The sequence below is a fragment of the Lutjanus erythropterus genome, chromosome 4, assembly GCF_056507025.1.
Source record: "Lutjanus erythropterus isolate fLutEry1 chromosome 4, fLutEry1.hap2, whole genome shotgun sequence".
In the NCBI taxonomy this organism is placed as follows: Eukaryota; Metazoa; Chordata; class Actinopteri; order Lutjaniformes; family Lutjanidae; genus Lutjanus; species Lutjanus erythropterus.
Genome location: NC_139320.1, coordinates 5,793,890 through 5,810,380, shown reverse-complemented (window position 1 = coordinate 5,810,380; position 16,491 = coordinate 5,793,890). Strand labels below are relative to the sequence as shown.

General features: G+C 38.7%; 1 protein-coding gene across 2 annotated transcripts in view; it reads right to left on the bottom strand.

Moving 5' to 3' along the window:
• tpst1 (tyrosylprotein sulfotransferase 1) overlaps nt 1-16,491 on the bottom strand; it is a 72,991-nt gene that overhangs the window by 3,153 nt on the left and 53,347 nt on the right. Inside the window, exons 4-5 of one of the 2 annotated variants that reach the window (XM_084716817.1) lie at nt 2,340-2,390; nt 1,500-1,572 (exon numbers count right to left, since the gene is read on the bottom strand). In XM_084716817.1, the coding sequence (XP_084572943.1) occupies nt 1,537-1,572; nt 2,340-2,390 (87 nt within the window). In that variant the 3' untranslated portion in view covers nt 1,500-1,536. The remainder of the gene's footprint in view (nt 1-1,499; nt 1,573-2,339; nt 2,391-16,491) is intronic. The other variant, XM_084716818.1, reaches the window with a different exon arrangement.

The window sequence follows — 16,491 nt, the reverse complement described above, 5'->3', positions numbered from 1 at the left end:
GTACTTCAGTACATTTACACAACTACTGTGGTGTTTCTGAAAATGTCTTTTTTAATGCTACATTTTAATACCAATCAACCGATGTATAAAGTAGTTCAAATTAGCTCTACCTGCCCAACATTAAAATTATAATATCAGTAATGATCAAAAACCAGAGGAATAAACAGAGTACTGGAATGTAATCTCAGTCTGCCTGTGTATTACTTTCACTTTTGATACTCAGAATATAATTTTGTTGATAACAGACGTGGGTTTTACTGATCTTTCATTAAGTAAATGACCTGAATACTCCTCCAAGGCACATTATTTGCCAGTTACAATGAAAATGTGCCCAAACATGTTGGCAGTCACATGTATCTGACTGCCAACATTTGCCACCAGCTAATGTGATTAGAAGTCAAACAAATTGTGCCAAGTAATTTGTTTTTAAAAGATAACCAAATCCATCCAATCACATACATCACATCTTACATTAACTTTTAACTGATGCTTAAACTGACACTGACAGTGTAAGACGAGGGCGAACTGCTGAGGGATAATGAGTCCGTGTGTATTCAGGACAGCTGTTTGGATCCATTACACAACCCCAATTCCAAACAACAGTCGAGAAGCCATGTAAAATGCAAATGGCAACAAAACGCAATGATTTGCAAATCATTTTTGACTCATATTCAACAGAGATCCCAGGCTCTTAAGCACCTGAGTCATATATCAAGTAAGAACAGGAAAGAATTTCACTGACTGAGTGTTGTTTAAAGAAAAGCTGATGTATCTCAGTGGTAAACATGCTCCTGTCCAAACCTTTGTGGAACATGTTGCAGGCATCAAATTGAAAGAATCAGTGTATATTTACAAAAAAAAAACTATAAAGTTAATGAATTTGAATATTAAATAGCTTGTCTTTGTACTGTATTCAACTGAATATAGACAGAGAAGTTTCTGATTCCCAGCTTTTTTGGAATGGGGGTTGTGTATAGTTTACATGAACTCTACATACACATAAAACTGACAAAAGTGTGCAAACAGGACAACGAGAGAGCTGTCTGTCAATCTCACACACACACACACACACACACACACACACACACACACACACACACACGGTCTGATCAGTAGTGAAGAATTCAGATCATGTAAAGTACAAATATCACATTGTTAAAGTCCTGTGGAAGTAGAAGTGTTATCAGCAAAATATACTTTAAGTATCAAAAGTAAAAGTGTTTATATTATTATATGATTAAATGATATTTACTGTTGAGGGTTGAGATGGAGCTCATTTGTATGGAAGCCTATTTCTGCCTGTAAGTCATTATAATGAGAAATAATGACCTAGTTTCATTATTTTGAGAAAGTTTCATTATTTTGCAACACTAGGTTTCTAATTATATGGTCTTAAAGTATCTTTTTTCATAAGTTTGGTTGGAATGGACTTCCACATGTTTGATCTATTTTGTATACTGTTTAACTGATAACAACACGTGAGTCCTGTCCAGTTGTACCTGTGTGTTGTGGTGGTTGATGGTGCTTCCTCTGCTCCTAACTGGGGTTGGGTCTCTCTGCAGACTTCTGAATCTGTACAGATGAACAGAGGGCAGAAAACACAGTTACAGGAGCAGCTGGCAGGATGACCAGCAGGCAGCTCTGTGGCAAGGAAAGAAAACACCACAGCCTGAACCACGACAAGATGGCCACCGTCAGCTGCCTCACTAACATTTATTTTCTTTAGAGCCCGACTGATACATCAGTTGGCCAGTATCATCAGCCGACATTGGTCAATTACAGCTATATGATATATTAATATATATGTTTTACTCCCTAATCAATATAGGCCCCGAAAATACAATATCAGTCAGGCTCTAATTTCCCTTCCCCCTTATTCAGTGAACAAAGAGGCTGATTGTGTTGATCAGCAGGCAGTATCAGCAAATCAAAGACACACACACACACACTCATCCCAAGTGTTCCTAAAACATGTAGAAACCAGATGTAGATGTGTCTAACTACCAGAGGAGGGCAGAAGAGCTCTTCAGCCAACATCAGGCTCCGAAACCGAGAGACAGCCAGACAACACAAAGAAACTAACTGACAAAAGAACCACTAAAGACCAAAAACATGAAGCTGAGACCAGAAGACAACAAAAAGCTGCGTTATGTGGAGTCAAACTCAAGTCAAAAACAAGAGATGAGTGAGTGTGAGCAGATGGAAACCTGTGACGAGATCTTCCCCTGAGCTACAGATGGTTTAACTCAAATCAGACACTAAAAAAACAAAAAACAAAATAAGGCTGAATTTGGAAATAAAGAGAAAAAGCTCAATGACAGGCAGAAATGTTACTGTACCTGTGATTGTTCTTTTAGGAAATCTGGGAGCTGAAATTCACCTTTAAAGACCTGGAAAAACAGAGGAGCAGCTTTAGAGGGTTAGAGCTCCAAAAAATAATTCACTGAATCTGCATCTTCATCAGCTGGATCACCATGGTGACGATTAGCAGTTCACTTTGACTGAAAATGACTTACTTAAATCACTTCATTAATTAGATTACAGCATCATTCTACATGTACAGAAGCAGGATTATCAGTGAGCTGATACAGTCTGACAGAGATCCACCTCAGTGTGTCTGACATTGAGGTATACAGGCATTATGGTTTATAAATAATATCTCAATATTTTTAGGCTAACAAAATAACATACCATTCATTCTTGAATAGTGTCATTAGGGTTGCAAATTCTGTGCATTTTCCTTAACTGATGCTAAATGTTAACAATCAATTAGGGCTGCAACTAATGATTATTTTCATAATTGATTAATCTCAAAATTGCTTAATCAATTATACATTTGACTGATAGATTAGTTGTTTTGTCTATAAAATGGCAGAAAATAGTGAAAAATGTTGATCAGTGTCGATCAAGTCCATGATTTTGTCCACAAGCCAAAAATATTCAGTTTACTGTCAGAGAGGAGTGAAGAAACCAGAAAATATTCACCAATTTCTGACATTTCATGGACCAAATAACTAATCAATTAATTGAGAAAATAATCAACTGATTCATTGATGATGAAAATAATCATTAGTTGCAGCCCTAAAAACACTGTATTAGGCTAAACAATTTCACCATATTTTATATTGAGGTAATCCAAAAGTAATGGAAAGTAATCAAGTTACATTATTTAAACACTGTGATACTTGAATTATGTTACTGACTACATTTTTAACAGGTAATTACGAACAGAATACATTGTTAAAGTAACCATCCCAACCCTGCACTTTACTGTAATGCACCAGGAAAATACAACACTTGTTCCATATCATGACATAACAATATCCATATCAATATATACCTATATCGATACATCACCAGGCCCTACTTGGGGTTTCTATTGTCACATGGCAGCATGTAAGTAGAACGTTTTCATCGTAAAAGGTTGAGGCTGCTGGATGCATGCCAGGAATTTCATGCTCTGCTCCTGGTGTCATATAGTGACCCGCCGGGGGGGGGGGGGCGACACGGGACCAGATTGAGAGGGTGTGTGTGTGTGTGTGTGCACACTGGATGCATCTTTCCAGGAAGAAAAACTCTGAGTCCCCCTCTCTTGCTGGCCTCAGCCACACACTCGACACAGAAATGGACTACTCCTCCTCTCCTGGATCCTTCAGGATTATGACTAACATGTATCTTATTTCCACTGAATCTTACAACATGTACACAGGAGGTCACCTCCTCCTTCATGCTGAATGGAAACAACAGCGTAGCACGGGGTCGTTCTGTCGGACAGAGGCGGAGAAGAATGTGGAACAACAGTGTGATGATGGAGGGAAGTTGAGTCAGAGGGACTGGACAGATACAGACATGAAACACGGTGTCAAGTTAGTACACTCCATGAGGGGGCAGCAGTGAGGCATAGAGCGCTAACTGTTCCTTCAACATCTGCCCTGTGATGTTTCCTTCTCTAGTTCTTATCATGACCATCACATTCCAACTGCTGAATATTTCATCCCACCAGATAGATTATTTGTTTGCAACTATTACTTTAACTTTCATTATACTCTTACAAGTAGTATAGTAATGTGTAAACCATTTGTTGGCTTTTATTTTCTTACATTATACTTCCATTGTGAACCTTGTACAGAATGTTTTAGCAATAGTGGACTTATCTGACCTTTTGTTACACCACTCCTCCAGCCAAGACTATCCAATCATAGATTAGTGGCTCTATTAGGCTCAGTAGGCCTGCCAAGCTCTGGATGTGTCCACGTGTTGAAGCAATGTGCATGAGGCTGTAGTAAGAGACATACTCTATATCCATAGAGTTTAGAGCAGGGGAAAAATTGGCAATTGACCTTTCCTAAGTCCCGCCCCTTTTGGAACCTCAGTCAAATTTCTCCTTTCCTGCATAATAGACTCATCTATGTTGAACAGAAATACAAACTTTGATTAAATGGATGAGGATGGTTTATAGATGTTACTGGGGGATGTGTTAAAGAAACATTTTGTCACGTCTTGTGTTAGCATTAGCAAAACACTAGCTAACTAGCTAACCTACAGCAGTTGTTAGCCAGCTAGTTAACTAGTGTTTTCTCTGGTGCAAAATGCTAGCTAACTAGCTAGTTAATCTACATCAGTCATTTTGGTAGCAATTTGTCTAGCATTTGGCTAACATTCGCTAACTTGCATGTGACTATATAGCCTATATGCCATATTTACAGGTCCCTGAGCAAATTAACCATCTTAAAAATGTGGTTTTCTTTTCAACATAGATGGGAAACTGGAAAAGAGAAAGTTGACCAAGGTTCCACTCAGTACCAAGCCTGTTCAACTGCTAGTGGAGCACAGAAAATGAAATGTCAATTAAAAAATCAACATTAAATCAACAAACGGCAGTGCTAATAATACGTATAGTGTCTGAATGGACCGGATGTGAAATAGCCATCACTGAAGGAAAAAAGAAAAACATGACTGTTAGAAAATACAAACAGTTGAGCATAAATCTAACCTGTGTGTTGCTTGTCCAGGTTTGGTTTTGTATAGTGAGGAAATGAACAGGGTTATGTTCAGAATTTATACTGGAGATGTGTTTTAGCAATAGGTCAATGCCGATCAAATCAATCTGAATTTGAAATTTGCTGAAAAGAGAGAGTGACATAATGGTCTTTAATCTGCAAATTAAACAAGTCCATAGATGCTGTAAGTACAACACGGCTGTTGTTTCTGTCCCTCATCTTGATGAGATGTCTTTCTTGAAATGCTGTCTAGTTTGAGGCAAAGGAAACCATCTGCAGACATTTACAAAGCAGATGCAAACACAGGAAATTCAGAGTTTACAAAATATGGTACATATTCAGTTAAAAAGCAGTTCTGCTTCTGCATGCTGTGTGTTGTGTTCAGTTGTGGTTTTTCACGGCTTTTGCACTGCTGCTGTTGTTTTGACTTCCCCTCTCTGTCACCACCAACCTCAAGAGTACCCAAAACATCCCCAACATCAGAGACAACCGCGGGCAAATGGAGGATTCAAGCAGAACACAGGGCAGAGATCAAGAGAATGTGTACGTACTTATTATTTTAATCTAAAGAAGGTGCATGTTTAATGTTTAATTTCCTTTTTCATGGACAGTGGAGTTCCATCAGAGACAACAGGCAATGTTGAGTGACTGATGATCAATGAACATCTTTTCTTCAACCCTGCGTTGCCCCTCCACACTGAGGGCAAAGTGGGTCAAAAGTCCTGTGACCCCCTCCCGAGTTTCAGTGATTAAAACTTCCCCAAAACACAGAACTCATTCCTTAATCCCCCTGCGTGCCTTCATGCATGCTTGCGTGTTTGCCTGGAGTCGACGCAGGGCCAGAAACTCAACGTAATCTCAAATTATTTCCAACACCAGAGACAGAGAGGCGAGCGCATGTTTCTGATTTCCTCCTGGGTGCCATTTTACAGCGCACCGCGGCTCCGGGCCAGACTGTTCCGAGCCTGTCCAAACCCTCCAAACGCTCAGACGGAGAGAGGGGCGAGCACGCGAAGGAGAAGTGGAGCAGAATGCCCCGTGGTGGTGCACCAGGTCACACGCTTTGGGTAATAAATCCAAGCGGTGTATGATCAGGAAATGTAGAGAAGAGGCTGAGCTGTCTGCTTTGCACGCTACAGATCAATCAGTTCAGAGAGAAGACAGACAGAGATGAAGAGCTGCCTCTGGGAAAGGCCAGACTTCATGTCTGCATGATGGGATCACTGCAGTAACATGAAGCCAGCCCGCTCCTGTCCAGCAGACTCTGACCTCAAGGTCTATTACCTCTGAAGGATCTGTTAAAATGATCATGAAAGAAGGAATATTCATAAGATGGAGGATTTACAGTTTCTTCTATTGAGTCAGATAAAACAAGATACTGCTGAGCCCCATCAAGTAGACCTCTGACTGCCAACACAGGTCTCAGTCCCCAATCAGCTGACTGACTGAAATGATACTTTGCTGCCTTCCTGTCATCTTCCCACAGTGAAAGACAGCAAACTGACCTCTGTCAGAGCAGCACATTCCTCTTCAGTCAACTCTTTCTTCTCAACAATGTGATGGTTTCAAATTGCAACTCTAGAAAGTCAGCATTTTAACTGCATGTCTTACTGTTTAAAGAGGGACAAAGCGTGTCTGCTCTGCTGTCTCAGTGTCAAACACCACTACGACCAGTAAACGACCTGAAACATGGACCCTCCATCTAGTATCTTTATTGGATATGTCCACACGTTAATGCCACCAGAGCCAGAGGATGGTGACAGGATGTTTTTTTTTCCTTCTGTGTTGGGAAGTTGAAACTGGAGCTGAAGCGAACTGCTGGGCTGATTTGGACTGAGAGAATTAACCAGAAATACTAGGGCTAATAGGGCTGTATCAATAAAGGGTGTAAATCACAAGTTTTGTCATGATATGATTTCAATTCCATTCAGTTCAGGGGTTTGCGATCGAAATCAGATGTTCATTTAACACATTTCAGCTCATCAAAAGCAGATGTAAATGAGGTGAGGTGGAAAATGGGACACATGACCTCTAAACCGGCATGGTTTGGCAGTACTTTGAGCTACAAAATGAAAAAAATGTTGTATGAGAGCTGTGTTACAATAAACTGTCAGGTAATCACTCAACTGGAGCAACGCGTTAACCACATTCAGCACAGAAGTGTGGGTGTTAAGCTGCAAGGTGCTGGTGCTAGCTTTGTTAACGTTAACCACATTCAGCAAACAATATGAGTTCTGTTACTTTTAGACATATTAAACAGTCTAAATTTCTGTTTCATCAACAGGGAAGTAGTCTCTAATTTCCATTATCTATGAATTAAGCATGAAAGTTTATTCTTGACTTTGGGAGTACCGGTTAAATAAATAAATAAATAAATAAATAAATAAATAAATAAATAAATAAATAAATAAATAAATAAATAAAACTAACGAATAGTCTCAGCTCTACTAAACACATAAATTTTTGGTATTACTTCAGGAACTTTATGAGTAGGGCTGCATTGTACTGTAAAAAAATACTGCTATTAATTTGTGATTGTGATCTGTGATACAAGGGAATGATCATTTTTGCATCACAATTTTCATTTTTAGAGGAAAAATAAAACTAAATCATGGTATTATGATATTTACTCGGGTCTGTACAAAACAGATGTGTTTTCTTTCATTTGAAGAAGAGGGGTTTTTGTAACTAAGGCACATCTGCAGCACTACAGTACCTCGTTATAATGCGGTTTTCTCACACATTTTTCTTTTTTCAGAAAAATTGAAATGTGGCTCTGGTTCTGCAATTTGGATATTGCACTTGGCCATATTGCAATTTCAATAATTTTGTTTGCAAAGTGTGCAGCCCTAATAATGAGTTTTTAAATTTCATTCCGTTTATTACTCTACTTTTTTGTAATCCTTAAAAGTCCTGAAACTGCTTCACAGAGTACCCACAATAAAAATCAGGAATTTTGGCTGAACCAACCACAGAGAATGTTCCAGCCCCTAACCCAATCCACTGAAGTGTAAGGATCAAACATTCACAAGATGAGTGCGGAGGTGAGCAGAAACCCTGAAAACCTGCCACAGCACGCCTCAGCAGAGCCAGGCAGAGCCCAGTCGGGGAGGGACCAGCACGGTCGGGTCAGCCAAGGTGCCCACTGGTACAAGCAGCAGGTCAGTCCAGTGCGGCGGTGCCAAACTAAACCCTGCAGTGGTTCAGCCGCAGTATTATGGCTGGAGCTCCCTGTGACTAAGCCCCGGTCCCAGGGGGGTTAAACGTGGTAACAGCCCAGCGCGTTTGAATAGCTGCCAGTGTCGAGCCACAATCGGCAGGGGAGAATGTTGCAGCTAGTTCCACCCTCTCTGGGTGGAAACTTTCCAGGGATATTGTTACCCTCAAACAAAATGCTTCTATCTGGACAAAATGTCAACACGTCTCATTTTTTAAAATTGATTCTGGTGTCTATAGGATTGATTCCAAAAAGGGATCAGTTTCAGTTCCTCTCTTCTACATTGTTCTGTTTGAATTTCATCAAAGAGCAGAACTGCCTGTGCAAACAATGTTCAGTTGTGTGCACTCAAACAACACACATCACACCTGTGCAGCGCGCTGTGGTGCGCACCCTAACCACTTTAATCCAACACATAGTGATGGGTGAACAAAAGGGAAGCTTTGTCATTTCACAGCTGTGAATGAAAACGTGTAGCAGGAAGGCTGTCCACTACAACTTTGTTCAAACACAACCAAACACTAGAGCTAATCGAATAATTGATTATTAACTGAGTATTAAACAACTATTTTGATAATCAATTAATCAGTTTGAGTACTTTTTACAGAAAAAAAATGATTCTCAAATGTGGATATTTTCTGGTTTCTATGGTCCTCTATGAAAGTAAACTGAATATCTTTCTTTGGGTTGTGGACTAAATGAGACTTTTGAGGACGTCATCTTGGGCTCTAGGAAACACTGATCACCATTTCTTTACATTTCATAGACCAAACAACTAATTGATTAATCAAGAAAATACTCTACAGATTAATCAATGATGAAAATCATTACTTGCTGCGCTGCAAAATATCATGAGAAAGAGAAGTTGGAGCTCCAACAGAAAAGAGGAGACAGAGTCTTTGTCAGAGAGGCTCAGGCAGGATTATTTTTAGTCAAATCAGATCTTAAGCATTAAATAATGATCATTTTCACACTGTAACTGCTGAACAATATCTGCAGACTGAAGCAGACCATATATTCAGACATAATAATAATATATTCACCCCACTGAAACATACTATCCAAATGAATTAGATTCTTTAAATTTAATGGAATTGACAAAAAAATATATATACTTCAAAGCTGAAATATGAAAATGGCTGAATATAGTAAGGGTCTTTTAATGTCACTTTGAAAGGATTCCTATATTTAGACAGATTTAGTCTATTGATGAAGCATTCACCTCATAAACAATGACACACTGATCTCTTCTACATGAAAATACATAAGATGCTTTTAATAATGATAAGTATGGCCCTAAATTATTTGGTATTGGATTGAAACCAAAGTTTGTGGAATCACACACCCCTATTTCATTGCATCTTTTTCAAATATCAGTGTGAGACAATATTTTTGAGAGAGGAAAACTTTTCATTTTCTCATATCTCGTTGGTAGATCTTTTTCCCAGGGTGCCTAAAGACACTCAACACACACACAATCAAACGGACCAATCTCAAATCATGTCTGGAATGTCAAATCTCATACTTTTTTTAAACAGAAATTTATCTCTAGTATAGAAACCTGTCAACCACTGAATGCCAGACTCATAATCTTATTCTTTGATCATATATCACAATTCCTATTTAGCCAAAGTTCTTGTGTGGCTGCTTGCTTTCAGACTTTAGTTCACATTTGAGAGACCAACAAATGAAAAATACTTCAGGGAAGTATATTGGCTAAAACTCCAAAATGGATTAGAGACAGCCTCACCAAGCATTATCAGAATGACTCTCAACTTTTTAACAAAGATAAGTTTCGTAGAAAAAAAAAAGAAAAAACACGTTATCGTCACTAGTATTGAAATGCCGAGCCTTAACCTGATATTGATAAGTGGACTGACAATACAGGAGTTTTTGGTGACTTTAAGGCAGCCAACAGTACACAGCACCCTACTGTTTTCTCTTTTCATTTTTAAAGGTCGAGTATGTTCTTCAAACATGCTGTGCAATTTTCCACATCCCACTGCATCCCCAGCCTCTCTCCAAGAAATCTGTCTCTCTTGCGTCTTTGTAATCTCCACACAATGAATTGTACAAAGGGGGATGACGGTGCAACCTTTAGAACAGCCTCTGCTCATTCTTGGCGTTGAGAAGTGAAAACCGGACCCGTTGAGAACTGGTTCCAAATTGTCCAACCCATCGGAATTGTTTACCTCCGAGCTTATCGATTCCTTTTATCGATGCTGGCATATTTTTCTGTCAGATGCACGTTCAAAACGATGACATCACTACCCTGCATCTACGCTGCTGGAAACTTGCAACAAGAAGGTGTGAGGAGGGAGAAAAAAAATGACTCAACCCAAATTAAAATAGTTGCCATTTAATTTAATAATCAATTAATCGTTGCAGTGCTAGAGACTATAACAGACAGTCCAATATGATTCAGAAAAAGCACTTTGTTTTAAGCATACTGAGGCCTTAGGCCTCCTCTGTGCAACTAAAAAACAAGTATTTAAACTAGGACTGCAACTAACGATTATTTTCATTATCGATTGATCTGTCAATAATCATCTTGAGGACAAGATGATACCCTCAAATGTCTTGTTTTACCCCACAACCCCCCAAAAATCAGTTCAATGTCAGAAAGAAGTAAAGAAAGGAGAAAATATCCACATTTCAAAAGCTGAAATTAAAAAAAGCTCAAATCAATAAATGGATAATCAAAATAGTTAAATTATTTTAATAATCGATTCATAATCGGTTTATCATTGCAGCTCTAACTTGACCCCAACTTTCTGTGATTGATACAAATTATAAAAAGTCTGAGTACACCTCGCAGACACAACCTCAGTTCAACTCCTGATCCGAGGTGAAGGAGTGAGATGCATTGATCAATGAACACTTCATGTGAGGTCCTCATTAATAAATCTTTTAGCCACTTTCTTTTTTCTGCACTCGTTTAGCCGATGGTTTCACGAGTCTCTGTTGAGGTCTGAGAGCCAAAGAGCGCCACGATGGCCGAGCACCGACGACGCTCCTGAATCAATGAGATATGATTAGCCCGCACGTCATAAACTGTCCTCGCATCGATATGAAGGAGGAAGTCCAGCCACAGACCCAAAGCACAACACGCTGGACGGGGAACTCTGCAAACGTTCCTTTCTCATCCCTCCACTAACTCATCCTATTATTGTTACTGTGGAGAAACTGAGAACTTATTGATCCCAATATCCATTTCTCACCAGGGATCGGCACAACTGCAAAGCCACTTAAAAGCTATTGATTGCGGCTTGAGGAGAGCCAGGCCCGACGAGCCTCATTTACAGCACGCTGGCCTGACCTCTGCTGACCAGCAGTCAGAGGTGAGGCAGCAAAGAGCACAAGACCAGGTGTTATCAGTTGAACAAAATCATGAGAGGAGGTCCCTCTGTAAGATACATAAAGATGCTTGGGTTATGTTGAGAGTACGTGCTATTTGTTCTTTTATCATGTTCTTAGCTCCTGTGACAGAGTTTTAAAACTCAGGCTGTTACCTGCATTAAGACATGAACCCAACCCAAGACCAGAGACTGCATAGCCTTATGTCATCTATAAGTAGGACTGTTCCAATACCACTGCCTTAAAATGCTGGTATCAGTGAGTACATGTGTATTCAATATCATGTCATTTATTAACCCAGGGTTCAACGTTAATGTTTTTTTTTCCACTTTCCAAGAATTTTTTGTCAGTCAATTAGCAATTATTAAATTACAGACTAAAGTTAATTGTTAATCTAGAAAATGTCAGGAAGTAGTGAAAAATGTTCATCCCAGTTTCTCAATGTCCAATGTGATGTATTTAAATCTTGCTTTGTCTAAAACCCACAGATATTCAGTTTAATACAATAATACACAGAAAAAAAGCAGGAAGTCTCCATATTTGAGAAGCTGAAAACTGAATTCTGACATTTTTGCATTAAAAAATGACAACTATGATAGCAAATACATCACATCATACAGCGTCAGGGCCGTCCACACGGAGAACAACAACTATAACAAAAACTATAAATATATCATTTTAAAAATCATTCAATCTCAAGTAGATGGCAAGTAGATCTCAGGTCTCATTAGCATGATTTTAATTTTTTTTAATAAGAATAATTATTATAATAATATTTATTTATAGGTGTTGTTATTGTTATGTTGTTCTTGGTGTGCAATATAATGTTTGCCACTAATGCAGGACTCAACAATAGGGATTGCCTGCTTGCAGCAAGTAAAATGCCATGTTGGACAACTAAATCTGGCAAATCACCTGCCAAGCTGGGCAAGTGGTAAAAAGGAATTAACTATTAAAACATTTTGGTAATCAATCATTGTCAAAGTAATTTTTCATGCAAAATAGCAGAAAATGCTGTTTTCAGTCTGACAAATATATATATTTTCCACTTTTCTTTGTTTATTATCATATTACGCTGAATATCTTTGGGTTTTGGTCTGACAAAATGAGACATTTAAAGACATCACCGTGGACTTAAAGAAATTGGGATGGTCATTTATAACTCCAAGTCCAAAGTGATCTTTAAATGTCCTGCTTTATATTCAGTTTAATATGTTAACAAACAGAGAAAATCCAGAAATCTCCATATTGAGAGGTTGAAAATAGTATTTTCTGCTGTTTTTGCATGAAAAATTACTTTTAATTAATGGATTATCCAAATGGTTTAACTGTCTTTAATCATTTGCCCAGTTGGGCAAGTGAGTTGCCAGATCTGTTTGTCCAACATGGCATTTTACTTGCCCTGGGCAAGTGAGCAACCCTTATTGTTGAGCCCTGCTTTAGTCTTGTGTTGTTATTTTATAACCACTAATAAATAAAACAATTTATACAATGGCAAGTAAAAATTGACTAAGGGCCAGTAAATTTCTGACCTTCTTGACCAACCTGGTAAGTTAAAGAAAACATTAACGTTGAACCTTGTAATGTAAAATCTTATTAAATTTAGTTTAATTGCTCAAATCTTCCTCAGAAAACGAGGCCATCTCACTTAAGAGACCATTTACATTTCATGATTTAACAAAGAGAACCCTTGAAGGACCACAGTAACAAGCAACAATAAGGAGCAACATTTTTGATTCCAATAATGTAAACAAACTAAGTTTGTGATGATGCTTGGTTAAATCATATCCTTTAGGTTTTATTCATGGTTTAATTGCAATTTAAACTACAATTGCAACATTGGTCAGAGAAATCATAATTAGCCATAGCCTATTTGCAGCAACAGAATAAGGGTATTGAACTAAAGTGAACACACAAATTTTTCATGACAAAGTCGTCATGACCTCTGCATGTCTGTAAATGACTCCTTCAGAGCTTTCTGGGTTAAATGAGTAGAAACACAGTGAGATATGCATCGACTGTTAACTGCTCTGACCACAGGGCAGACACTGCTCAGAAAGATTGCCTTTAAGACGGGCCTTCACCCACAGTAAAAAAAAAAAAACAACAACAACAAAGCAGCACAGAGATAAGGCCGCTCTCAACAGGTCAAGCTTCCTTAATCATCCACATTGCTGTGTCTCCACAGTACAAACAAACACTGTGTCCTGTGGCTGCTCTCAAACTATTTCTCTGCTCAGCAGCTTGCTCCAGGCTGCATATTCTGTGGTGAAATCAGGGCTGAGGAGAAGAGATGAGACAGAGGGTAAATATTTGGATGGGGCTGGTTGAAAATTCAAGACAGCAGAGAGAGCAATTCCACATGTGGTTTTATCTCAGGGTTTAGTTCAGGGCTGGTTGCCAGATGTCTTATGCAATGCAACACAGAATTTGGGAGCAGGGGTAGGGGGACGCTGGAGTTGCGGCCTTGAATTTAGTAAGATCAGACCCCCAGTATTCAGAGGAGAACCCTCTTCCTAAATACTAGATTCAGCTTGAATCATTTAGAGAAGTAGAAATACCATGAAATAAACTTTCTGTGTTAGCTTTTGCTTCTTAGATGAACAAAAGAACTGGAATGACCCTGTAGGCTACCAACAAAAACTAGGAAAATGGAGAAGAAAAGAAAGAGAGGATTTTGCTGATGTGCAGGATAAACCAAAATGATCCAATCTGTAGACTGTTAAGAAAACATTGTCATGTCTTGTAACATTTCTCTGGAAACTCATTCACAGACACTAACAAGAAAACAGCAATAACCATGACTGTGTCCCCACATTCAACACACTAACTTAAGTATGTCAGACATGAAATCTCTCACACAATTAGAGATGTTCCAATATTGTTTTTTCTTCCTGATACTTAGCCCCACCAAGACCACTGTGGATGCTCAATCCATTGGTTAATTCCTCCTCCTGACACAAATGGCTTCTGCTTTAAGTTCACCCAAAAATCAAAAGTACATATTTTTCCCTGGTCTGTAGAGTTTATCCATCTAGATTTTTCTGGTGTGAGTTGCAGAGTTTTAGAAATATCGGCCATAGAGGCGTCTACCCTCTCTCCAATAAAATGAGATTTAATGGCACTATGCTTGTGGTGCTTAGAGCACCAAAAATACATCTGAAAAACTCAAAACCAGTTTCTCTTTCCAAAAAGCATAGCCTGGTTACTCAAGATAATTCACAGACCTTGTTGTGAGCAGTTTCATGTGAAAACCGCATTCTTTCTAGTAGAAATAGTTCCGATACACTCTACCACAAAAAGAAAGTAGTTCCTACATGAAACTGCTGACAACAAGATGTTGTGACATCTCTATGGCCAGTATCTCACAAACATAATCTAAATGATAAATAGCATTACAAGTCAGGGAAAAACTTGTATAACAATAATGTAGACTATGCAACACACCTGAGACAGAGGTATAGCTGGCACTTATGCTCCATATAAAAACAATTTAACCATATCAAATTTGGCATACAGGATGCTGCTGAGAACTAGCAGGGTCCCATTCTGGGGCAAATAAATTACATGCTATCACTTCAGCTCACCAATACTCGATCACAAGCATTTTAGGCAGTGCTGGAGGCACTTTATGATATTGGTATCAGAAAAACCCTGTATACAACAGTGGTAAATAGGGCTGGTAATCAATTTTACTTACAAAACCATACTTTTTTTCTACCTATAAATAGGTAGCTTCCTTTGGGGAGTAAAAACACATTTCATTTTCACACCCATTTTGTTCATTTAACAAAACAAGCCAAACTTGTCAAACAGAAGAGTTTCCAAGACTGTGTAACCTTTAAATACACGACATAACCAGATTTTTCCTGGCTCAAAATCACGCTGAGGTGGTAACATTCTGATAATGTGCTTGTGCACCATGTTTTCACCTGCGTATATATCTATAAGCAACATATTCTTGGAGTCCTAATAATTATGATTGAAGGAAATAATTATCACATTATTAAGCATATAACAGCAAAGATTTTTATCAAGTCAAATAAATGTTCCTAGCTTTTGCGTTCAGTTATAGTTTTTATTTACAGGCCCTCTAGCAGTTGAACATAAATATGATGATGAAAGATGATAAAAGTCTGGAGGTTAACTAATGGTTGCTGTGCTTTCTGACTACAGTCAGGGAGTCAGGAAGCTGAAGGAGGAACACTTTTCATCGCTTGTTAGTGCCCTCTGTGAAGACTCCTGTCTTGAGAGCTGGACAGGTGGTACGAAATTTGATGGAGGCGGCTGCCTAATTATTGTCTGTGCAAGAAAAACCTGGTAATATATTCATTCTATTAAAAATGTAAAGATTCATTAATAAACAATAAAACACCTTTCCTAAGTTCCACACATGCTGGGGTTTTTCTGCTACAATCTTATTAACCGTAAGTAGTTAATGTTAGCTAAAGATAAAACTGCAGATTACCACTGTGTAACAAACATGCTTGTGTTATTATCCCACTATGTTTAAGCATTCCCTGTTCTTCTGTTGCAGAGTTACAGAGACCAGCTTTAATGTTTTGATTTTTGACAGACAGATCATTACCTGACTATACAGACACACTTTGGGTAGGCGCTCGAGAACTACTGAGGTTTGGAACCTCGTCCTGGAGGTAAATAACCACATTAAGTTCAATAAAACAGCAGACAGAATCTGGATGCTGTGGAGTTAAAACCAGATTACAAATTCTAAGAAGCCTTCCAACATGTGTAAACAAAGTGACTACAGGGCCCTGTGAGAAACCTTTTGTCCACTTGGAACTGGCCTGTATAGGAGATCCCCCCACCACTCTGTATGCAGGAACTCCAGCCCAGGAGGGAGGCGAGGGGGAGGGCAGGCAAATGATAATATAAAGCCTGCAGCTGGGGTTGATG